Source organism: Ambystoma mexicanum, chromosome 7p, assembly GCF_040938575.1.
Source record: "Ambystoma mexicanum isolate Mex_15411 chromosome 7p, UKY_AmexF1_1, whole genome shotgun sequence".
NCBI classification, from domain to species: Eukaryota; Metazoa; Chordata; class Amphibia; order Caudata; family Ambystomatidae; genus Ambystoma; species Ambystoma mexicanum.
This window is the reverse complement of record NC_090939.1, coordinates 778,904,555-778,924,869: the sequence shown is the minus strand read 5'-3', so window position 1 is coordinate 778,924,869 and position 20,315 is coordinate 778,904,555. Positions and strand designations below refer to the sequence as shown.

Below are 20,315 nucleotides of genomic sequence, written 5' to 3'. Positions count from 1 at the left end.
AAAAATCAATCCCAACAAAACCCGTTCTTTGGTATTTTCACGGGGGGGGGAAAGGGAGCAAACAGGTCTGGAAAATTGGGGGGGGGGGGGAAATCGATTGTTAGAGCACAAAAAATTGTTTCTTGGTTTCCCGATTCTAGCCCAACCCTCGGTCTGTGAATTGAGAGTCTATCAAACATAAGGCCATTTCCCAGACCATTAAGATGGACAAAAAAATATGGCAGGTTCTCCATCAAACCAGTGGTAGATTTTTTCGAAGGGAAGGTGGTCCCGAAGCGAATATACAGCATGGAACTCCATTATTTGGATGGATAGCCTTTCTGGGATTCCATTGAGGGCATTTTTTAGAGAAAGGTAATGAAATTGCCTAACAGTATCCCCACTGTGGCTATACGGTTTGTATTGGGTCTGGTGTCCTTGATAGCCAAATCCCTTTGGCGGGTCTTGGCTCTCTTCCGTTCCAAAAGAGGATTGCACCTATGTGGATTTGGGTAAAATTCATTTTTACACAGGGATGTTTGGTTCATAATCTATATCTCTCTAAGTTCATAGTTCTCTACGATAGGACCCTGTTGGGCCGATCTACGGATAGGGCAACCCTGACTACAAATCCAGACAAGGTAAAAAACTACTCTACTCCCATGAATGGAGCAGTACAATTGAGAAATTTCATTCCTATCCTTCTCTTACTGACTTAAAAGCCGACTATAAGAAGAGAGGAACCTGTCTTGCATTATGACAATTCCTTAACAGTTATTGTTGCTCTCTTCTTCTGAAACTCAGATGGAATATTTTTCCTACTAAGGAAGTTCTGTATAGAAGGAACGTGATTAAAGAATCTAATACCCTTTGTCACTTCTGTCATATGCCAGCGGTCATTGAAACTGCCCGCCACCTGTTCTTAGATTGTGCTGAAGTGAAAAGCTTAAGGGTTCTCTATCTGGGAAAATGTAACACTTTCGGACTTTTGGGGGCAGATGCTCTTATCTGGTCAAGATGCCTTTCTATTTCTAATGTAGTGGATGGCCTTGCAGTTGCTGGTTTTATCAAATCTTTAGACCTCTATGCTTCTGTGATCTGACTGTACCGAAGCTCCTATATTGGATCTTCTAAGGACCAAAAATAATGCTTTTGGTACATGCTATGCTCCTCCTCAAGATAACTGTCTATATAGTTTAAGCCTCTGTAAATTATGGTTGTCTGTAAAGTCTGGTTCTGTATGTATTTGGATTCTATGCCGATTTCTGAAACGGTAGAATTTTATATTTCTGCACTGATTTTATACATTTTGTATACATTTTTCTCACCGTCCTTTTTAATATATATACATTTTTCTTCATGAATTGTTCTTATTAAATGTAATTGTAAAGGTTTCATATGTAAACCATATACAAAAAAAAAATATCCACCTGCTGCAGTGGATAACACCAACTTGTCTGACGTGATTCCCCCCCTCATGCGTGGGTGAATTGAGAGATGCGACTTCCTACTGGAGGGGACCTGGAGTGGTCCGTCATTGTTTGGGTGCGGTAGAGCCTCTGGCTGCTTCTGGACCGTTTATAACCTCTTTGAAAATTCGAGGAGGATGATTGACCCTGTGAATTGCACCAGGACAATTATTGGTTCCCAAACAGCTTGTTGGTAAGTTGACCAAGAGATTTGAGGTTTGCATATTCGTCCTTGGCACTTTTTAGGGTGTCTTCCACTGCCTTGCTGAACAGAGCATTAGGCTCCATGGGCATGTTCAGCAACGTTGCTGCACTTCCAGTTTGAAACCAGATTGCCTAAGCCAGGCATGGAGTTTGATTAGGGTGCCTTCAGCTATAATGTGGCCTGCGTTTTCTGCAGCATCTAGGTTATTCTTTAATATGCAATTTGATACTTGCTTGCCCTCAGACACAGTTTTTAGAAGTTGAAACTTTAGGGTTTCTGGGACTGCTTCGATTTGCTGTTCTAGCGCGTCCCATTTATGGCAACAATAGCTAGCCAGGAAGTTAGTGTTGTTGGCTATTCTAGTTTGATAGGCAGCCGAGGAAGCCACCTGTCTGCCAAAGGTGTACATCTTTTTACTCTTGTTATCTGGTGGGGCCTCCACGGAGGCCAGCGGGATGCCTGCCAGTTTTCCTTGTAGTGGGAACAACCAAGGAATCTGGTTTAAGCGCCCACCCCGATGTACAAGAGGTCTGTAGGTGCTGGTATTAACAATTTTTCAATACAAGGGTTTACCGCCCTTGTAATGTTTGGTGTGAGGAGAGAAGACTTGATACGCCTTTAGATCGATGTGAGAGGGGGATAAACAATGGCGGACCCCTTGTCACACAATGTCTTCTACAAAGTCCTTGTTAACGTGTGCCTCCTTGGTGTTTATTTTGAAATGTTGAGCAGCTTTGAGATGGAGCTCATTGTATTGAAGTTGGTTGTCTACTGGCGAGTCAACCACTGGCTGATCTTGATGGTCTGTTGACTGGATGATGTAGATCTCATCATCATAATATCGGTCCTGATCATCTTGGTATCCTTGATCTCCTTCAGATCCAGGTTTCCAGAGGGCTCTATAAAGTATTGGTCTTGAGAGGAATCGAGGTACCCGGAGTTTGCCTGGGTCTGGGTGGAAGTGCTGGGCTATGAAACATCCAGACGTGGTCTTTTAGCTGATGGTTCATCCCGGGCCCCTCTTTTAGCCAGTTTAGGGTCTTGGAGATTTGTATGTTCTTCAGGATGCCCATGCGATCAAAGCTCTGGGGGGTCCACTCAGTTGATATGGGAAGTACTGAGGGGGCAGGTGTGGCATGCAAGGGAGTTTGTACTTTGTGGTGCATGATCCTTGAAAGGGTGTCTACAGGGGTGGAAGAGGCAATATCTTAGGAAATAGGAGGCTTGGACGTTAAGGGAGTCGAAGATTTGGATATTTGACGCTTTCGTCTTTAAAAGTGTGGCAGGGACGTGTTTCCTGATAAGTGCCCTCTTTTTTGAAGAGGGGACAAGGGACGCCGAAGCGCCTTTCGATGCATGCTTTTCAGCATGTGAATGGAGGTCTTTTTTAGATGTAGTGTCTGAAACGGCTTTCTGCGACTGTTATGGAGGCGTGTCATGCAGCGAACGCGAGCTTGATGGCCCAGAGGACAGGGACAACTTGGAGGACCTCTCTGACACTGCGTGGCTTTTGACGGTCGACGAAGCAGTTGGCCGTGGGGTATGTGTTTTGTGTGGTGGGAAGTGTGCATGCCTGTGCCGCCGGGTGGTGTCTCCATGACGGGGACTCTGGCCTGCTTCTTGGAGCCGAGAGCCCGCACATGGGGTTCTGTCGAACCCTGGTCGCCCTCTGCGTCACTAAGGATGTTGATGCTGCCCTCGCTGGATTCTCCTGCCACGTCTATGGAGGTTCCAGCATGCATGGCGTGTGCGGCCCAGCGTTTGGTTCGTTTGTCCTTTCATGTTTTTGGGCAGAACAGTTGTGCAGGACTTGCAGCTTTTCTCGAGGTGGGTCCCTTGATAGATAGTAGTTGCACACCATGCGCATGTCTTTCCAAGGTAACTTTCTATTGCAGGAATGGCAAAATTTAAAAGGAGTATTCTCCATTGCTAATGTAGAGGGTAGCTCGCCGACAGATGGGAAGATAAGGGGTCAGAAGAGGCATTCTCTTAAGGGTATAATGTAATATGGTCTCCCTACTGTGAAGGGCTGAGGCCCGGTGAGGCCTGTGTAGGCTGCAGCATTCTTTCGTCGAGGAGCTGAACTTAGTCGACAATGGAGCTGTCCTTCGAAAGCTGCCGAAGCAGTTAGTAGTGCAGCGGGCGGTTATATGAAGGATAGGAAGAAAGTCTAAAATTAAACTTGTCTAATCAAAGGCGTTAGCCAGAAAGTAACTCGCAACTAGCGAACGACCAAGATGTAGGAGTAAAAAACAATCTGAGGGACGCGTGAAGGACCATGGGTACAGTAGACGTCACACTGCGGATAGTATTACTAACGCCCCATCAAAGTCCCTTTAAGTTTAAAAAACTAAATCTTGTAATACTCCACGACTACCACTAGATGTCAGCCTGTGCATAACATGTGATCTACACAGATTCACAAGCCTCAGAAATATGTACATGTATAAAAAAATCTGAGAGCCCCGCTACCGAGAATGAACACGGCCAAATAATCTATGGGAAGGTGGACACTCGGGAGGGTTCACAACCATGTTTTAGTTCACTGTACCTTTAACAGAGGAGAATATCCATTTGTATATCAGTCTTTGTCCCACCCAGAAGGGCAGTCCAGTACCGTAATGTTAGGCAATTCTCCTCTGAACAAGAGTACCAACAGCAATCCCATACATGTGTTTCAGCCTAGTCGGGCCTCACCAGTGAGGTGAAGCTGTGCCTCTCCAAGCACAGCGAGTGTGTATATGTATATGGTCACATCCTAAATATGGGTGGTAGAGGCAGTCAAAGGGTTAAACGAAAAAAGGGTTGGATGTTAAGAAAAAAAAGTAATCAATTTCCATGTATTTGTGCTATCTAAACATAACAGTAATAGAGGATTATCGAATAATGGCTGTTAAATACACATGATTATGAAGCAATAGATTATTTAGTTAGAAAAATAAAACGTTACGAACCTGAAATCTTTCTTTTGGAATGTTTCTGCGGGCACCCTTTGCTAAAACCAAAGCTTCTTCTACTCGGCGGCCAATCAGAAGGTCCTGAATCTGATTCTCCAACGGTATTAGTGTCAAAACATACACCCCATTACTAGTGGTAGCAATTAACCTCCCTAAAGAGAGCAAAAGAAAGTGCACAATGAAAAAAAATGCACAAAAACCACAGAAACACAGATTTCTTCGGCTTTTGAAAATGTGACCTTTAAAATCTAAAACCCGTAGACCCTCAGGACTAACTTTGTTATTTCCAAAAGCCCATACCACCATGTTGGACTAAAGGTGTGTAATCCCCCAAGTGCTCAATCGGGTAGTCTGCATGATGGAGTTACTTTTGAAGTGGTCATTGAAGGAGACTGTGGGCTTGGAGCCAGGGGAAGCCTCCGGCTACATGATGCGGCTCCTGGAGGCAATACCAGGGAGATCGCGGACTTCCAACCCACTCTCCCATTTGAGCAACACCCCCAAGCACCACAGCCACAACACCAGGAAAGCACACCTATGGCAACTCAATATAAGATGTCTTGTGTGGACAGCATTGGGAGGTATGCCCTACAGTGGGACCCCCAAGAGAGAGTGAGATTATGGGGGGTTGGGGGAACCACATAGCACCCCAACATCATAGAGAGACAATGGGTAGCACTGCACTGAAGGCGAATTAGCAACTTGTTGCACTGAAGGCGAATTAGCAATTTGTTTTGTCTCGGGAAGATAGCTCAGGGGCAACATGCTCGTCTTGGAAGCAAGACGACGTGGAGCAGCACAGGTTCGATCCCCAGGTGCGCACTTAGAAACCTTAAGTATTAAGCACATTATAAATAAACAATGATAATTAAAATTAAATGTTTGCATCCATAGTGTGGGAAAAGACATGGTGTGTGACCCCCCCCCAAAAAAAAGAGGCCCATCACTGGGGGAACAAGCAGATCCCAGAGGCAAGCACACATTTACAAGGTAAGGTTATTCATTTTCTTTAGTCCCCCACCTGCCTGAACCCCCCTCCCCTTCTTCTCACATCCCTAGTCACCTGTGCTGAGCCCTCCGCTTTCAAGCTTTCTGCTCAGACATTATGCCACCTCACTCCATGAAAATGATTGGCAAATAATTAAAGTTACTTACTGTACTGACTAAAGTGCTCATAGTCCATAATCTTGTTTCCTCCATCTTTGTGGGCGCCCCCCAACATGGGGACGGTACAGGAACCTTTGGCAGCTAAAGATTTTGCTTCCCCTTTAAATTTAGTATAGCCTGTGGCGGCGCATCTTCGGGCGTGGGAACGCCCCGCCCTCCACCACCTCACCTCAGTCCCCTTTGAACACAATGGACGCTTAGATACTTGGCTACTCCAAGTAGCCCTTGCCCTACTAATGGGGAAAGGTGGGTGGGACGTATCGACGATGGAGGTGTGGGGGGGGGGACTATGGACTAAGAGTATTCTAGGCACTACGTTGAGTAACTTTGATTACTCATACATCTGGTCCCCTTTCCTCCATCCATGGGGGTGATTCCACCAAACAAGAACATAGGGTGGAGCTGTGATAACCTGCCTCGTACCTAGGACGAAGCAAAAAGGTTCTTCAGAACCACCTATCCAAACTGTGCATCACGCCTGAAGCTGGGGTCTAGTAATTAGTGCTTTCAGAAGACCGACTGAGTGGCCAAAGTAGCCGCCTTGCTGATGACATCCCAAGAAGCAGGTTTCTGAAACGAGACAGCCGTGACCTTGGCTCTGACCACATGGGCATGAATCCCCTCAGGAACAGGTTTGCCGTTGGCCGTGTATGCCTCCAAAATGGCCTGAACCATCCAACGGGCGATGGAGGTGCCTCGAAAAGTCACAAACAATTCCTCTGACTACCTGAAGGATTTTGTCGGAGATGGAAAAAAACGTGAGGACTCACTTAAGGTTCAAGTAATGTTGGGTCTTATCTACCTCCGAGTTCGGAACAACACCGGCAGGCAAATCTCTTGATTCAGATGAAATGGCGGGACTACCTTGGGCAAGAAGTTTGGGATGAGTAAGCAAGATTACCTTGTTGTTGTGAAATGTGGTGAAGGGCTTGCACAAAGACAACGCCAGCAGCTTACTAACGCTGCATGCAGAGGTGAGAGCCACCAGCAAAACGGTCTTTAGGGTCACCAGGCGGATGTCCACAGAGGCCATTGGCATGAAAGGCTTGTGCTGCAAGAACCACATTGGGGCACATTGGGGTCCCAAAGCAGGTGCGGACTATGCACTGGATGAAAACACCTAGACAACCCTTCAAGGTGGGCCTTAACCACTGGATTGGCCACTGAAAACACATGCTCAGGGGAATTCTTATATACCCCAATGGCCGCCAGATAAGTGCGGCAAGTAAACCAACTGAACTCCAGAGCGAGCCAGCTGTGCTGAAAAGCCTAGTTAGTACGGCATCCAGAGGACAGATAACAGGGTCCAGACCCTTGTCATGAGCCCAATGACAGAACCTAGTCCATTTGCTCGTATACTGGGACAGAGTCGATCCTCCTGGCCTGCTGAATGATTTCCCAGTCGTCATCTGAATTGAGCATGCTGAAGCCTCAGCTGGTCCGGAACCAGGCCGCCAGCACCAGCTTGGCAAGGCCTGGATGTTCCACACTTTGGGTCGAAATTACCTAATAAAAATAGTCGCATTGACCAAAAGTTCTAAAAATGCTACCACCAAAGGTTCGAACCTTTGGTGGTAGCATTGAAGAAAAAAAAACCAGGGGTACTTCATGGTATAGTGAGCGGGGTTGCAGGGGACCCCCTTCCTAGCCTTCCGTTTAAAAAAAATGTAAAATATTTTTTTTTAAAAAAAGGACCCTGCAGCGCCGTTTCCCCATCACGGAAGTGGAAGGGAACTGGCACTGCAGGGAACCAGCGTGAAGATGAAGGTAAGTGGGGTTTGTTTATGTTGGGGGTGTGGGTGGAGGGTGTGTTATGTGTGTGTTATGTGTGTGTTATGTGTGTGTTATGTGTGTGTGAGAGAGAGAGAGAGAGAGAGAGAGAGAGAGAGAGAGAGAGAGAGAGAGAGAGAGAGAGAGAGAGAGAGAGAGAGAGAGAGAGAGAGAGAGAGAGAGAGAATGTATTTGTGTTTGCATGAGGAAGGTGCAAACTTTTGGTAGTTCGCACCTTTCTCATGCGAACGATTTGCCCGCTGTACTTTCAACCACGGGCAAATCACTCAGATTCTGTTCCACTGCCCCGCCCTGCTGCATCAATCCCCTGCTGGAGATCGGAAGGTGGATTGGACCCTGGGAGCACAACTGCAGCAGATCTGAAAACCAGGGTCTCGAAGGCCAGTTGAGGGGGTGGGGAGGTGCTCAACCAGGTTGAGGCACCAGTTTGAGGCTGCAACCCACCGAATCATGGAACTTGCACAGGGTTCTTTGAAGCAAAGAGTTTGGTAGGAACGTATAACACCTACGGCCGTGCCAAGAGATCTGCAAGGCGTCTCCCAGTGATCCCTGACCTGCCCTTGAAGCAAACTGGGGGCCCTTGGCATTCAGGGGAGAGGCAAACACCTGGTCCGCGAACCCCCAGCGCTGGAACAGGGGCAGCAAGCAGTTAGTGTGCAACTCCCACTTATAGGTTTTGAACGCCAGGCGGCTCAGTTGGTCCGCTTCTGCATTGCTGTCCCCCGTAAGGTGGACTGCTGAAATCCAAACCGCTTCCGTCGGGGCCCATTCCCAGATCGATACCACCTTTCCCAACAGGTGAGGGAGCAGTTGGGGGGGAGGGGTGGGGTGTTGGGGGACGGGTGAACTGATGCCAACCTGCTTGTTCAGGTGAAACATTGAAGTAGAGTTGTCCGTCCTGATCAGAACAGACCTGTCCCTGAAGAGGGGCAGAAAAGCCTTGAGGGCCAGGCCCACTACCCGGAGCTCGAGCAGATTGATATGCAGGGGGGGGCTTCCGTCCTGGACCATGTGCCATGAATCACATAGCCCTCTAGCCCAAAAGGGAGGAGTCTGCCGTCACCACTAGGGTAGGCTCCGGCCTGGTGAAGGGGGCTTCCACTGAAGCACTGCCATTCATCATCTGCCAGTGAAGATCAGGCAGTAGGAGCAGCGCTATTGGGATGCTGTCCGACTGAGACCCCATCTCCTGATCCCAATTGGCCGTCAAGTGGCGCTGGAGGCACCTCATCTTGAGGCAAGTGAGCCTGCAGGAGGCCATCAGGCCCAGGAAGTGCTGGAACCACCATGCCGAGGTAGTCTAGTTGGTCATAAAATGCCCCACCGCCTTGCGGAGGGACAGGAGCCGCTCAGGCGTGGGGAACACACGCTGAAATGGTTGTGTTCAAACACAACCCTAGCAAAACCAGGTCCTGGGATGGGCACAACTGACTTCTTCAGTCAGAGGGAAAACCCCCGCTGATGAAGGATATCTGCCAATCTCTGGCAGGACTGCACCACCCAATGGGGTGACCCCCCAACTCCCTCACCAGCCAGTTGTCCAAGTAAGGATCCACGGGTTTCTGAAAAGATGCTTCAGGGTGTCCTGGAGAAGAACCAAACAGCCCCACCAACGGCGAGCTGTGTTCCCCAGCCTTGACGTAACTGCTTCTTGGCATCGGGGGTGGGGGCAGAAAAGGGGAAGCGGAAAAACCCAGGCAAAGTCCTCTGCTGCATTCTCCTGTTGTCGCTCGGCGACCTGTCAGGCGTCTGTGTACCGCGGTCCTGAAACCCCTTGAAGCCGGAGAAGAACAAGTTACTTACCCATGGTAACTTTCGACTGAATGTTCCTCCCACGTATTCCTTATCTTTGATATTTCCCAATATCCAGCTTGCTGCCTCTGAATTCTTTTTTCAGTAGAGGGCGCTGTGCGCTGATGCCTGGTTGAGTCGATGTCCCTCGGAGGTCTCCGTCTTGACGTCGACATCAACGCAGGTAAAAGTAGCATGCGCAGGGCATGTTGGCATCAGTTCCGTTTTGACGAGTGAAGCACTGCCTGGTGTTCAACGGTTACTCCCCTTGAGAAAGCATAGACTGCAACCGCAAGAGAAGTTTTACTGCGGGTAGGTTGGGTGGGGGCGATAAGGAATGTGTGGGAGGAATATCCAGTCGACAGAACATTACCATGGTTAAGGAACAAGTTACTTACCTGTAACTGTTGTTCTCCAGCATGGGTCTGGCATGGATTCACATGCTCATGAATATTCCCCGTCGTCAGGCTGGGAATCCTCGGTAAAGAAAAAACCAGTATCAGTTTCGTTTCTGATCTGACTTTCGTAGTAATAACCAATCACTGGTCTCTGCGTCATACTGACCACAGCCAATGACTGCCCTCTACCTAAGCCCCACCTCTGGCAGCCATCTTCAGATTTGGAAGCACGTGAAGTGGCAGTATGACCAAGTGAAGAGCCGCAGAGGGGTAGGCGGGAGGGTTCGCATGTGAATCCATGCCAGACCCATGCTGGAGAACAACAGTTACAGGTAAGTAACTTGTTCCTTCTCCAGCATGGGGTCTGGCATGGATTCACATGCTCATGAATAAAGAATACATAGCAGTACACACATGCACAACCACGGGAGGTGGCAAAGGCTCAATATTAAGCATCACATCAAACACAACATTAAGCATCTTACCTCCTCACCAGGCTCACCTCAGGCGAACAGGTTGCGCAGCACTGCTTGGCCGACCCTGGACTCCTCCCTGGAATCCCGGTCGACGCAGTAGAATTTCGTGAAGGTGTGCGTCGACCTCCACGTAGCAGCCCTGCATATGTCCAGCAGGGGCACACCAGATAGGAACGCCGTGGTAGCTGCGATCGCTCTGGTGGAATGGGCTCTCGGACGGCCAGGCAGCGGTCGGTTTGCCAACCGGTGACAGTACATGATACAGCCGGAGAGACATCTGGAAATGGAAGCCTTCGAGAGAGCCTTCCCCTGATTGACAGGTCCAAAGTTCACAAAGAGTTGTGACGTCTTCCGAAAACACTTCGTGCGGTCCACGAAGAACTTCAGCGCTCTAGCCACATCCAGCGAGTGCAAAGTCCTCTCAGCCGGCGACGAAGGCGACGGGAAGAACACAGGCAACACCAAGGGTTCGTTGAGATGGAAGTCCGACGGTACCTTGGGCATGAAGGAGGGGTGCGTCCTGAGCACTACCCTCGTGTCGTGAAAAGTCAAGTACGGGGCCTTGCAGGAAAGGGCCTGGATCTCTCCCACTCGTCGTGCGGAGGTGATGGCCACAAGAAACGCTGTTTTCCACGACAGAAATTTCAACGGAGCTGAGTGCAGAGGCTCGAACGGAGGTCCCATGAGCTTGGTCAGCACCACGTTGAGCTCCCAAACCGGGGCCGGAGCCTTCACCGGCGGGAACGATCTGAACAGTCCCTTCATGAACTCTTTCACCAGACGATGAGACCACAAGGACGTCCGCCCCGTGGTTCTGGTGTATCGGGAGATCGCAGCAAGATGAATCTTGATGGACGCGTGTGCCAGTCCAGCTTTGGCCAGCGTCAGCAGGTACGGCAGTACTTGGGGGGCCGTAATCCGTAGAGGGTTAATCTTCTGTGCGTGGCACCAGACAGAGAACCTCTTCCATTTGTGTCCGTAGCATTTAAGAGTCGAGGACGCCCTGGCCTTTGCAAGAACCTCTCTGCAGTCGGCCGGTATGTCGTATCCTCCAAACTCTAGCGCTGCAGGAGCCAGGCCTGCAGGTTCAGCGATTTCGGGTCGTGGTGGAGGATGGCGCCTCCTTCTCTGGAGAGTAGATCCGCGTCCACCGGCAGCTTGATTGGCGGGGACGCCGACAAGTCCAGAAGGTCCGGGAACCATATCTGCCTCGGCCACGCAGGTGCGACGAGGATCATCCTGCACCGTGACCTCTTGAGCTGGTTGACGAGCCGGATTAGCAGTGGCAAAGGAGGGAACGCGTAGAGGAACAGGCCCTCCCAGGGGAACGAGAAAGCATCGCCCATGCTCCTCGCCTGGGGAAACCTGCTGGCGAACCTCCGGCACTTGGAGTTCGTCGCCGTCGCGAACAGGTCGATCTGGGGTGTGCCCCACCGTCGGAAGAGGCGATCCACTAGATCCTGCCGTAGCTCCCACTCGTGGCACGAGCGCAGCTCCCTGCTGAGTGAGTTGGCGATGGTGTTTTTTATCCCTGCCAGATGAAACGGCACCAGAAATATCCTTTGGGCGATGGCCCAATGCCACAGGTCCTGCGCCTCCTTGGACAGTGCTGGGGACCTGGTTCCGCCCTGTTTCCTGATGTAAAACATGGTGGTGGTGTTGTCGGTGAAGATCCTCACCACCTTGCCCTTGAGGGACGGAAGGAAGGACCTGAGGGCCCAAAACACTGCACGGAGCTCCAGGACGTTGATATGTAGGGATTTCTCCGTCGGGAGCCAAAGGCCTCTTGCGTGCAGATTTTCGGTGTGCGCTCCCCACCCTTCCAGGGAGGCATCCGTGGTCACTGTCTCCTGGTGGGCTGGGGTCTGGAAGTCCAAGCCCGCCGTCAGATGCGCGCGGGTGCCCCACCACCGGATCGCTCGTCGGAAACTCTCGTCGAGTGTGATCCTTTCCTCGAAGCTGCCCGTCGTTTGGATCCAGCGCGCGTCCAGGAACTCCTGCAACGGGCGCATCCGGAGCCTGCACATGGGAATGAGGTAGATGCAGGAAGACATCATTCCGAGGAGGGACTTGATGGACCTCACCTTGGCCGCGTCGGCCACCAACATCCGCTGCACCTTGCCCAGGATGGTCCTGGTCCTCTCCTCCGACGGGGAGGCCAGAAGGGACACTGTGTTGAGCCTCGCTCCCAGAAACAGAGCGTCTTGCGCGGGTACCAGGTGGGATTTGGAGTAGTTCACGGAGAATCCCAGGTCCGTGAGAAGTTGGACGGTCCTTGCCGTGTGAACCACGGCAAGCTCCCTCGTCTTGGCTCGGATGAGCCAGTCGTCCAGGTAGGGGTAGACGTGGACCCCCTCGCGGCGCAGCTGCGCCGCCACCGGTGCGAGGCACTTGGTGAATACCCTGGGTGCCGACCGTAGTCCGAAGGGGAGGGCTTTGAACTGGTAATGACGCCCTTGGACCACAAACCTGAGGAATTTTCGGTGCCCCTTTAGGATGGGAATATGGAAGTAGGCATCCTCCAAATCCAACGACGACATGAAGTCTCCTTCCTCCAGCTGACCCAGGACGTGCTGGAGGGTGACCATCCGGAACTTCTGCGCCTTGATCAACTTGTTCAGACGCCGCAGGTCCAGGATGGGGCGCCATCCCCCCGTCTTCTTCTTCACGAGGAAGTATCTCGAGTAGACTCCGGAGCCCCGAAGCCTCTTTGGGACGAGTTCGATGGCGCCCTTCCTGAGCATCGCTTTTACCTCCAGGAGAAGTTGAGGGACGTGAAGTTCTTTCCTGGCCACAGGGGGGACGCGCGGGCACCTTCTCTGGAACTCGAGCGCGTGGCCCTGGGCCAAGGCGTCCAGCACCCAACGGTCGGTGGAGATGAACTCCCACACGCTGATGAAGCTCGCCAGCCGGCCTCCCACCGGGGTGCTTCGGTGGGGGCCCGACCCCACGGCCGGTTCAATCCTGCTTCAACGAGGCTTTGCCGCCTTGACCTCCTTGGCGACGACGGCGGGGTCCGCCAGACTTGCCTCGTCCTCTGTAGGCCTCCTGAGACGACGAGCGGGCCGCTTGACGGTAGGTGGAGAAACCACCGCCGGAACCTTTGGAGGCGCCCTTGCCTCCGCTGCTCCGAAAGGGCGTCCGTCATTGTTGCAGAACTCCCAGGGCCCGGGCCGTCTCAGTGTCCGCTTTAATGGCCTGAAGGGAATCGTCCACTGTTTTCCCAAACAGGTTGTTCCCATCGAAGGGCATGTCCAGGACTCTGGTCTGAACGTCTTGACGGAAGTCCGTAGCCTTGAGCCATCCACGCCGCCTAAGGCAAACGCCGTTGCCCAACTGGCGGAACCCAGTGTCGGCGATGTCCGTCGCAACGGTAATGGCGTGGTCCGAAGCCACCTCACCTTCCTGCAGGATCTCCAGGGCCTCTGTCCTCTTGTCGTCCGGCAGGAAGTCCAGCAGGGGAGCCAGTTTGTACCAGAGCTCCCTGTCGTAGCGGGCCATGATAGCCAAGGCGTTGGCCGCTTTAATCGTCGTCGCTGCCGACGAGATGACTCTGCGTCCCATAGCGTCCAATTTCTTTCCCTCACCGTCCGGTGGGGAAGTCGATGTGGAGGCCGCACCCCCCCGCTTTCTTCCTGGCCGCCGCGGAGACGACGGAGTCCGGGGTAGGCTGCGCCCGGAGGCACAGGGGGGCCGTGTCCGGGACCAGGTACTTCTTCTCGTACCGGTCTCTTCTAGCTGGCGTCGTGGAAGGGTTCTTGAGGAGGGGGAGGCCCTCATCCCAAATGTCGTCCAATAGAGGCACTGAGAGGACCGTCTTCCTCTTGGCCTCGCGCCGCTGATAAAGGAAACCTTCCTTCTTCTTCTCCTCAGGGCAGAGTTGAAAAAGCTCGGATGCCCTGGTAATCATGGAGTGGAACGATCCAATCTCGTCGGGCGGAGAAGCCCTGGTGGGAGGCGACGACGGTACATCCTCGTCGTATACCTTGTCGTCCGTACCCGTCGCTGCCGTGTCAGTCCCCGTATCATCCCCTCGGGTGGACGGGGAGGAGGGCTGGACGGGGCGCGACGGCTGAAAAGGAGGTGGAGGGTGGATCCTTCTTTTCTTAGTAGGGGGAACACCAGAAGGTCCCGGTTCTGGGTCCCCCGACGGGAGAGGTTCCTCCGTCGGCAACGGTAGTCTCGTCCTTATCTCTGATCATAAGGACTGTATAGCCAACAAAATGGCCACCGAGTTGTCTTGCGGTGCTGGCAGAGGGGAATCCGACGGGCGATCAGGGGCCCCGTCGGTACCCTCGACGATGTCGTCGTCACCTGCGTCGGGATCCATCCCGACGGGCCGGTCTTCTTCCACGCCGAGGCCGTGGCTTAAGACCTCGACCAGTTCCTCCTCCGAGGTTGAAGCCGAATCTACGACGACGCCCTGCCCCCCCTTTCTCTTCCCCTCGGGGGATTTCACGGGGGTCCTATCGATGGGCACAAAAGAGGACTCCCTCCGAGGTGGCAGGGAGACTCTGAGCCCCGAGGTCGCCACCACTGGTGTAGCCTGCACAGGCTGAGCCAGGGCCGCCGCGACAGTTTCGATAGAGGGCTTGGCCGGATGGATTAAGGCCTTCACCACCTTAGGTGCGCTCACCGCCTTATCCTTGAGGGGGGGGACACCGCCTCGCTCCCCCTCCGATGGGGCCTTCGAGCTCGACCGGGGCCTCTCCAGGAGCTTCGCCGGGTGCTCGGCCTTCCTCTTACCCGACCCAGAGCGTTGGCTCGTGGTTGATGTTGCCGGGGAGGGTGCGCCCTGCCTGGCGCCCGTAGAGCCCGACCGTTCGGCGCTCCCGGTGCCAGCGGACTCGCGGTGCTTGGCCTTATGTTGGACCCCCGTCGCCGGGGCGTCCTCAAAGGTCTTAGAAGACCGCTCAGATTTCTTCTTCTCGCCGGACGGGCTCTTCCCTTCTAGCCAGTTGGCGAGACGTTGATGGCGGTCCTTCATGGTCCGCTCCGACATGTTGCCGCAAAACGCACAGTCCTTCTCCACGTGCGTCTTGTCCTCATGTAGGCAGTAGAGACAAAAAGAGTGTTCGTCCTCCTTGAAGACGTTCTGCAGCTGGCATCCAGGGCAGACCCTGAACAGCTTTCCGGGCGTCGAGCTTCCCTTCTCCTGGGCCATGACCGGGCCTGAGAAACTTCTGGAGTCCTCCAAAAGCGTAGCTCGACGAAATCTTCACCCTTGAGGGGCGCAGACGAATCCGACACGGGTCCCCGTTGATCGGATAGAGAGTCGGTGGAGCTTGAGGCTCTTTTGACCGAAAAAACGAAGTTTTTGAGAAAAAACGTGAAAAAATAGCACTAACGCTCGAGAGCAATAGCACGAGGATCCCAACACATGAACGTGCGGTAAAAATCTGAAGATGGCTGCCAGAGGTGGGGCTTAGGTAGAGGGCAGTCATTGGCTGTGGTCAGTATGACGCAGACACCAGTGATTGGTTATTACTACGAAAGTCAGATCAGAAACGAAACTGATACTGGTTTTTTCTTTACCGAGGATTCCCAGCCTGACGACGGGGAATATTCATGAGCATGTGAATCCATGCCAGACCCCATGCTGGAGAAGTAACTTGTTCTTCGAATGGATTGTGTCCTCCTATGTATTCCTTATCTTTGAAACACTCCCAAAGAAGTTTACATAATTTGGAGGAGGGAGTAAAATGTAATGTGATATGTATGCACATAGTGCAATAATCTTGGCTTGCGGAGGAGTCTAGACTGTAGTATTTAGTAAAGGTGTGCACAGACAACCATGTGGCAGCTGCACATATATTATCCTTTATCAGACTCCCGTCTGCAAAGCAAACAAAGTTGCTGCAACACCTCTAGTTGAATGAGCTCTTAGATGTTCTGGATGGTCTTTACCAGCCAGTCTAACATTCTGATATAGTTAAAATAATCCATTTGCAGATAGTTTTTTTGATTTTTTATTAAATATTTAAACATACAATACAAACCAAACTTGCAGTGTGTTCACTGCTTCCCCTATCCCACCCTCGTTACTAGTCCACTTCCTCTAATGCTGTGTACCTTCGTCTTGCGACAGGGTGTTCCTTTCCATGGGTTCCGCTAGGTCTAGCATTGACCCAAATAATTCTGCAATTAATAATTTCCATGCCATCAGGGTCTGAGTCTCCCCCAACCTTACATTGCTAGCTTCCTGCCATAACATAGTTTCTGCCTCCGCCCATTTCTGCAAATCCTTCCACCATACCTCCACTTGTGGTTTGTGGCATGTCTTCCATCCCATGGCAATTCTTCTCTTTGCAAGTACATATGCCAGGTCCTTTAGTTTGCTCAGATGCTTAAGTTTCCGTGGCCTAGGGACCCCCCCTAACAAGCAAGCCCACACTGTATCCACCTCCATCTTAATACCTCTTTCTGCTAGCTTGTGTGCCACTTCGCTCCAGAAGCGCTCGATAACCGGGCATGACCAAAACATATGAACCATACCCACATTCTCTTCATCACATTTGGGGCATGCTTGCCGTTCTGCATTTTTAAACCTAGATATCCTCTGGGGTGTCATATACGCTCTGTGCTTGATATACAGCTGTATCTGCTTTAGTCTAGCATTCTGCGACACCTTCCTGTGATACCCTTGGGCTCGTTCCCACATCCCATCATCCATCAGGGCTCCTACTTCCCTTTCCCAGTCTTGTCTCAATTGTACTACCTCTTCCCCACTTTAGACATCACCATCTCGTATATTCTAGATATCTCGTGTCCCCCCTCTGATATGTCATATATTGTGTCTATAGTAACATCTGGTTCTTCCTCCAGTATCGGTTCAGGCCACGCTGCCTTAATTCTCCGCACCAATCTATGGTACGTGATATACTGGCCTGTATGTAGCCCAGTTTCCTCCCTCAACACCTCAAAATCTATTATGGTCCCCTCTTGCCACATATCTCCCACGGTCGCTATTCCAACCGGTTCCCAATGGTTTCTGATTATCATTCGTAGTTGCTTTTCTCCAACTGCTAGTGCAACCAGTGGTACCTGGGGGGAACACGGGGACGAGTTCACCATTATCTGGCAGGCCCTGTGCCACATCCTCCATCCAAGCACCATCATCTTGGGACGCCCTTCCATTTCTACTTTGGGCAGCCACATAATCTCCCTTAAGTAAAATGGGGCACAGTCCTGCCTGAACAACCTGGATTCCGAGGTACTCTCCTCAGAGAGCCATTTAGCCACGTATTGCAATTGGCCTGCCACATAATAGACTTCATAATTAGGCAGTTTAATATCCCCTCTCTCATAGAAATTCTGTAGCTTCAAGAGGGCCACTCTGTTACGTGTTCCATACCACAGGAAGTCCCTACACATACTGTTCAATTTAGTGAAGAACTTATTTGGTATACAGTGCAGGATATTGCCAAAGTAGTGCAGGAGCCTAGGCAGAACCACCATCTTCAACATCGCCCCACGCCCCATCATTGCTAAAGGCAGTTTTACCCAGAACCTCATGCAGTTTTCAATTTTCTTAATGGCTACCTCTGTGTTACGCCTATGCTCCTCTTCCACCGTGTGGTATATGTCTATCCCTAGATAACGAAATGTGCTAACCACCCATGGTATCCGTAACTCCGGTAGTTGTGTCAGGGGGATCCCTTTATATCCGCCTAATGGGAACATGCTGGACTTCTGAGGGTTCACCGCTATACCAGACATCCCCGCGTATCTTTCCATAACTTCCAAAATGTATTGGAGGTTTTCCTCCGGATCTCGTAGATACAACAGCACATCATCTGCATATAAGGATAGCAGATGTTGTTCACCCCCCACAGCTATGCCTTTTCACCCCCCACAGCTATGCCTATCATATCATATTGTTGCCTCAAGTAGATCGCCAAGGGTTCCAGGGCCAGTATATAGAGAATAGGGGACCATGGGCAGCCTTGACTGGTGCCCCTACGGAGTTGCCACCTTTCCGATATCACTGCTCCAGTTTTAACTCTAGCCAGCGGGTCGCTGTACAACACCTTAGCCCACTGTAAATATCCAGGACCCATCCCATAGCCAGCCAGGGCCGCCAGCAGCCATGGCCATTTGACCGAATCAAAGGCCTTTATTGCATCTAGTGACACTATTGCTAGTTCACCTTCATTCTCATTTCCATATTCTATAACTCTGTGGAGCCTTCCAAGATTGTTGGATATGTTTCTATTAGGGACATAGCCTGTCTGATCAGGATGTATTAATTTACCAATGACCCTCAATCTATTTGCCAAAACAGCAGTCAGTGTTTTACTGTCTTGATTTAACATTGATAGGGGTCTGTATGAACCACAGCTATGCCCGTGCTTATTTGGTTTGGGTAGCGGTATTATGATCGCTTCTCTGAGCGACTCTGGCAGTCTGCCCAGCTCATATGCCTCATTCAGCATATCCAACAGCGGGGGAAACACCTCTCCTTTAAAATGTTTTATAGAATTCACTTGGGAGTCCATCAGCCCCCGGGGTCTTACTATTGGGCAACTGTCTCACCACTTCCTCTAGCTCCTCTAAAGTGATCGGGGCATCCAGCTCCTCTCTTTCCTCAGCACTAATCTGCAGCAATCCTATGTCCTCCAATGTTTCTACTATCGTCGCACGATTATCCTCCCCATCATCTCCCTGTAGCCGCCCGTAATAGTCTGAAAACTCCTGGTTAACTCCCTCTTGGGTATCAACCACCCTTCCGTCTTCTCTTGTTATCGTTCTGATCGGAGGTCTAGGGGTTTCACTCTTGTATAGCCATGCCAAAATCCTACATGGTTTATCTCCTCCCACATGCTGTCTCTCTATATATTTCTTGGAGTTGAGGTTACACAGTCTCTCCCAGTGCCCAGCACATTTCTGCTGCAGCCTGAGTATCAGTTCGGTGTCTTCTTTAGTATTATTACCTCCCTCCAGTGCCCTTTCCAATTCACTCTCTGATTCCCGCAGGTCAGCCAGGATCCCCTCCTTGCAATCCTTTAGATTTCGCTATAGCTACTCCCCTCATCACTACCTTGAAGGCCTCCCACAATGTGCCCGCCAGAGTCAACACTGCCAGTATTTGTCTCAAAGTAGTTGACAATCTCCTCCCTAAAAAGGGGGTATCAGCACCTGTGCTCTGAGGCGCCATGTCAGTATCCTCGCCCTCGGGGGACAATATTGCCACCCGAGGATCAAAGGCGAGTGGTCCGAAAGGACTCTCGCTTTGTATTCAACGTATGTGGTCTCTGCCATTATCTGTGGTGTGACAAAGACATAATCTAGCCTTGTATGCAATTGTTGCGGGGCAGAATAGTGTGAATAATGCCTCTCTTGGGGGTGTTGCGCCCTCCATGCATCTTCGTACCCAAAATCATTCAGCAGTGTCTGCAACGCTTAGCCGCTGGGGAAGGTCTATCCATTTTCCCCATCTGATCTGTCTACTTTAGGGTTTAATACGCAGTTAATGCCCCCCCCCCCCCGATCACCGCACTCCCCACACACATGCTGAGGTTATTACACAATGTTTTAAAGTATGCCGCTGTATTTTGATTCGGGGCGTACGTATTTACAACACTTATCTCCTTGTTTTCCATCAACCCCCTCATTATAACCATCCTCCCATCCGTCTCAACCAGCGTCTGTAGCAGCTGAAATGGGACGTGTGGTGCCACCCAGATAATCACTGCCCTGGCATACGCCGAGTATGACAAACCTACCACAGTCCCCTTCCATTTCTTCCCAATCAGCTCCATCTTGTCTCGCGTCAGATGTGTTCTTGCAGTAAGGCTATATCCATCTTCTGTCTACGCAGATATAGCATAACCTTATTCCTCTTCAAATAACTATTGAGCCACCTGACGTTCCAGGTAACTACTTTAAGGTCCCCCATGGCATGGCAGAATCCCACTTCTCCCTTCTCCTGTATAATCCAAATCCAATTGCTTAACTCGTCTATATAGGCTTGTTTCCCAAATTAAACTCCCCTTAACCAAAAACACAACAAACCACCTTCCCTCCCTCCCTCCCACCTCCCTTCCCTGTCCCAACAACACCCTCTCCAACTGTTGCCCAGC

At 51.1% G+C, this 20,315-nt stretch overlaps 1 protein-coding gene across 3 annotated transcripts in view; it reads right to left on the bottom strand.

Moving 5' to 3' along the window:
- The window catches only part of TGFBRAP1 (transforming growth factor beta receptor associated protein 1), a 1,165,459-nt gene that overhangs the window by 850,203 nt on the left and 294,941 nt on the right, over positions 1–20,315 (bottom strand). For all 3 annotated transcript variants that reach the window (XM_069636918.1, XM_069636917.1, XM_069636919.1), the window contains one exon: positions 4,608–4,762. In XM_069636918.1, coding sequence (XP_069493019.1) covers positions 4,608–4,762 — 155 coding nt within the window. The remainder of the gene's footprint in view (positions 1–4,607; positions 4,763–20,315) is intronic.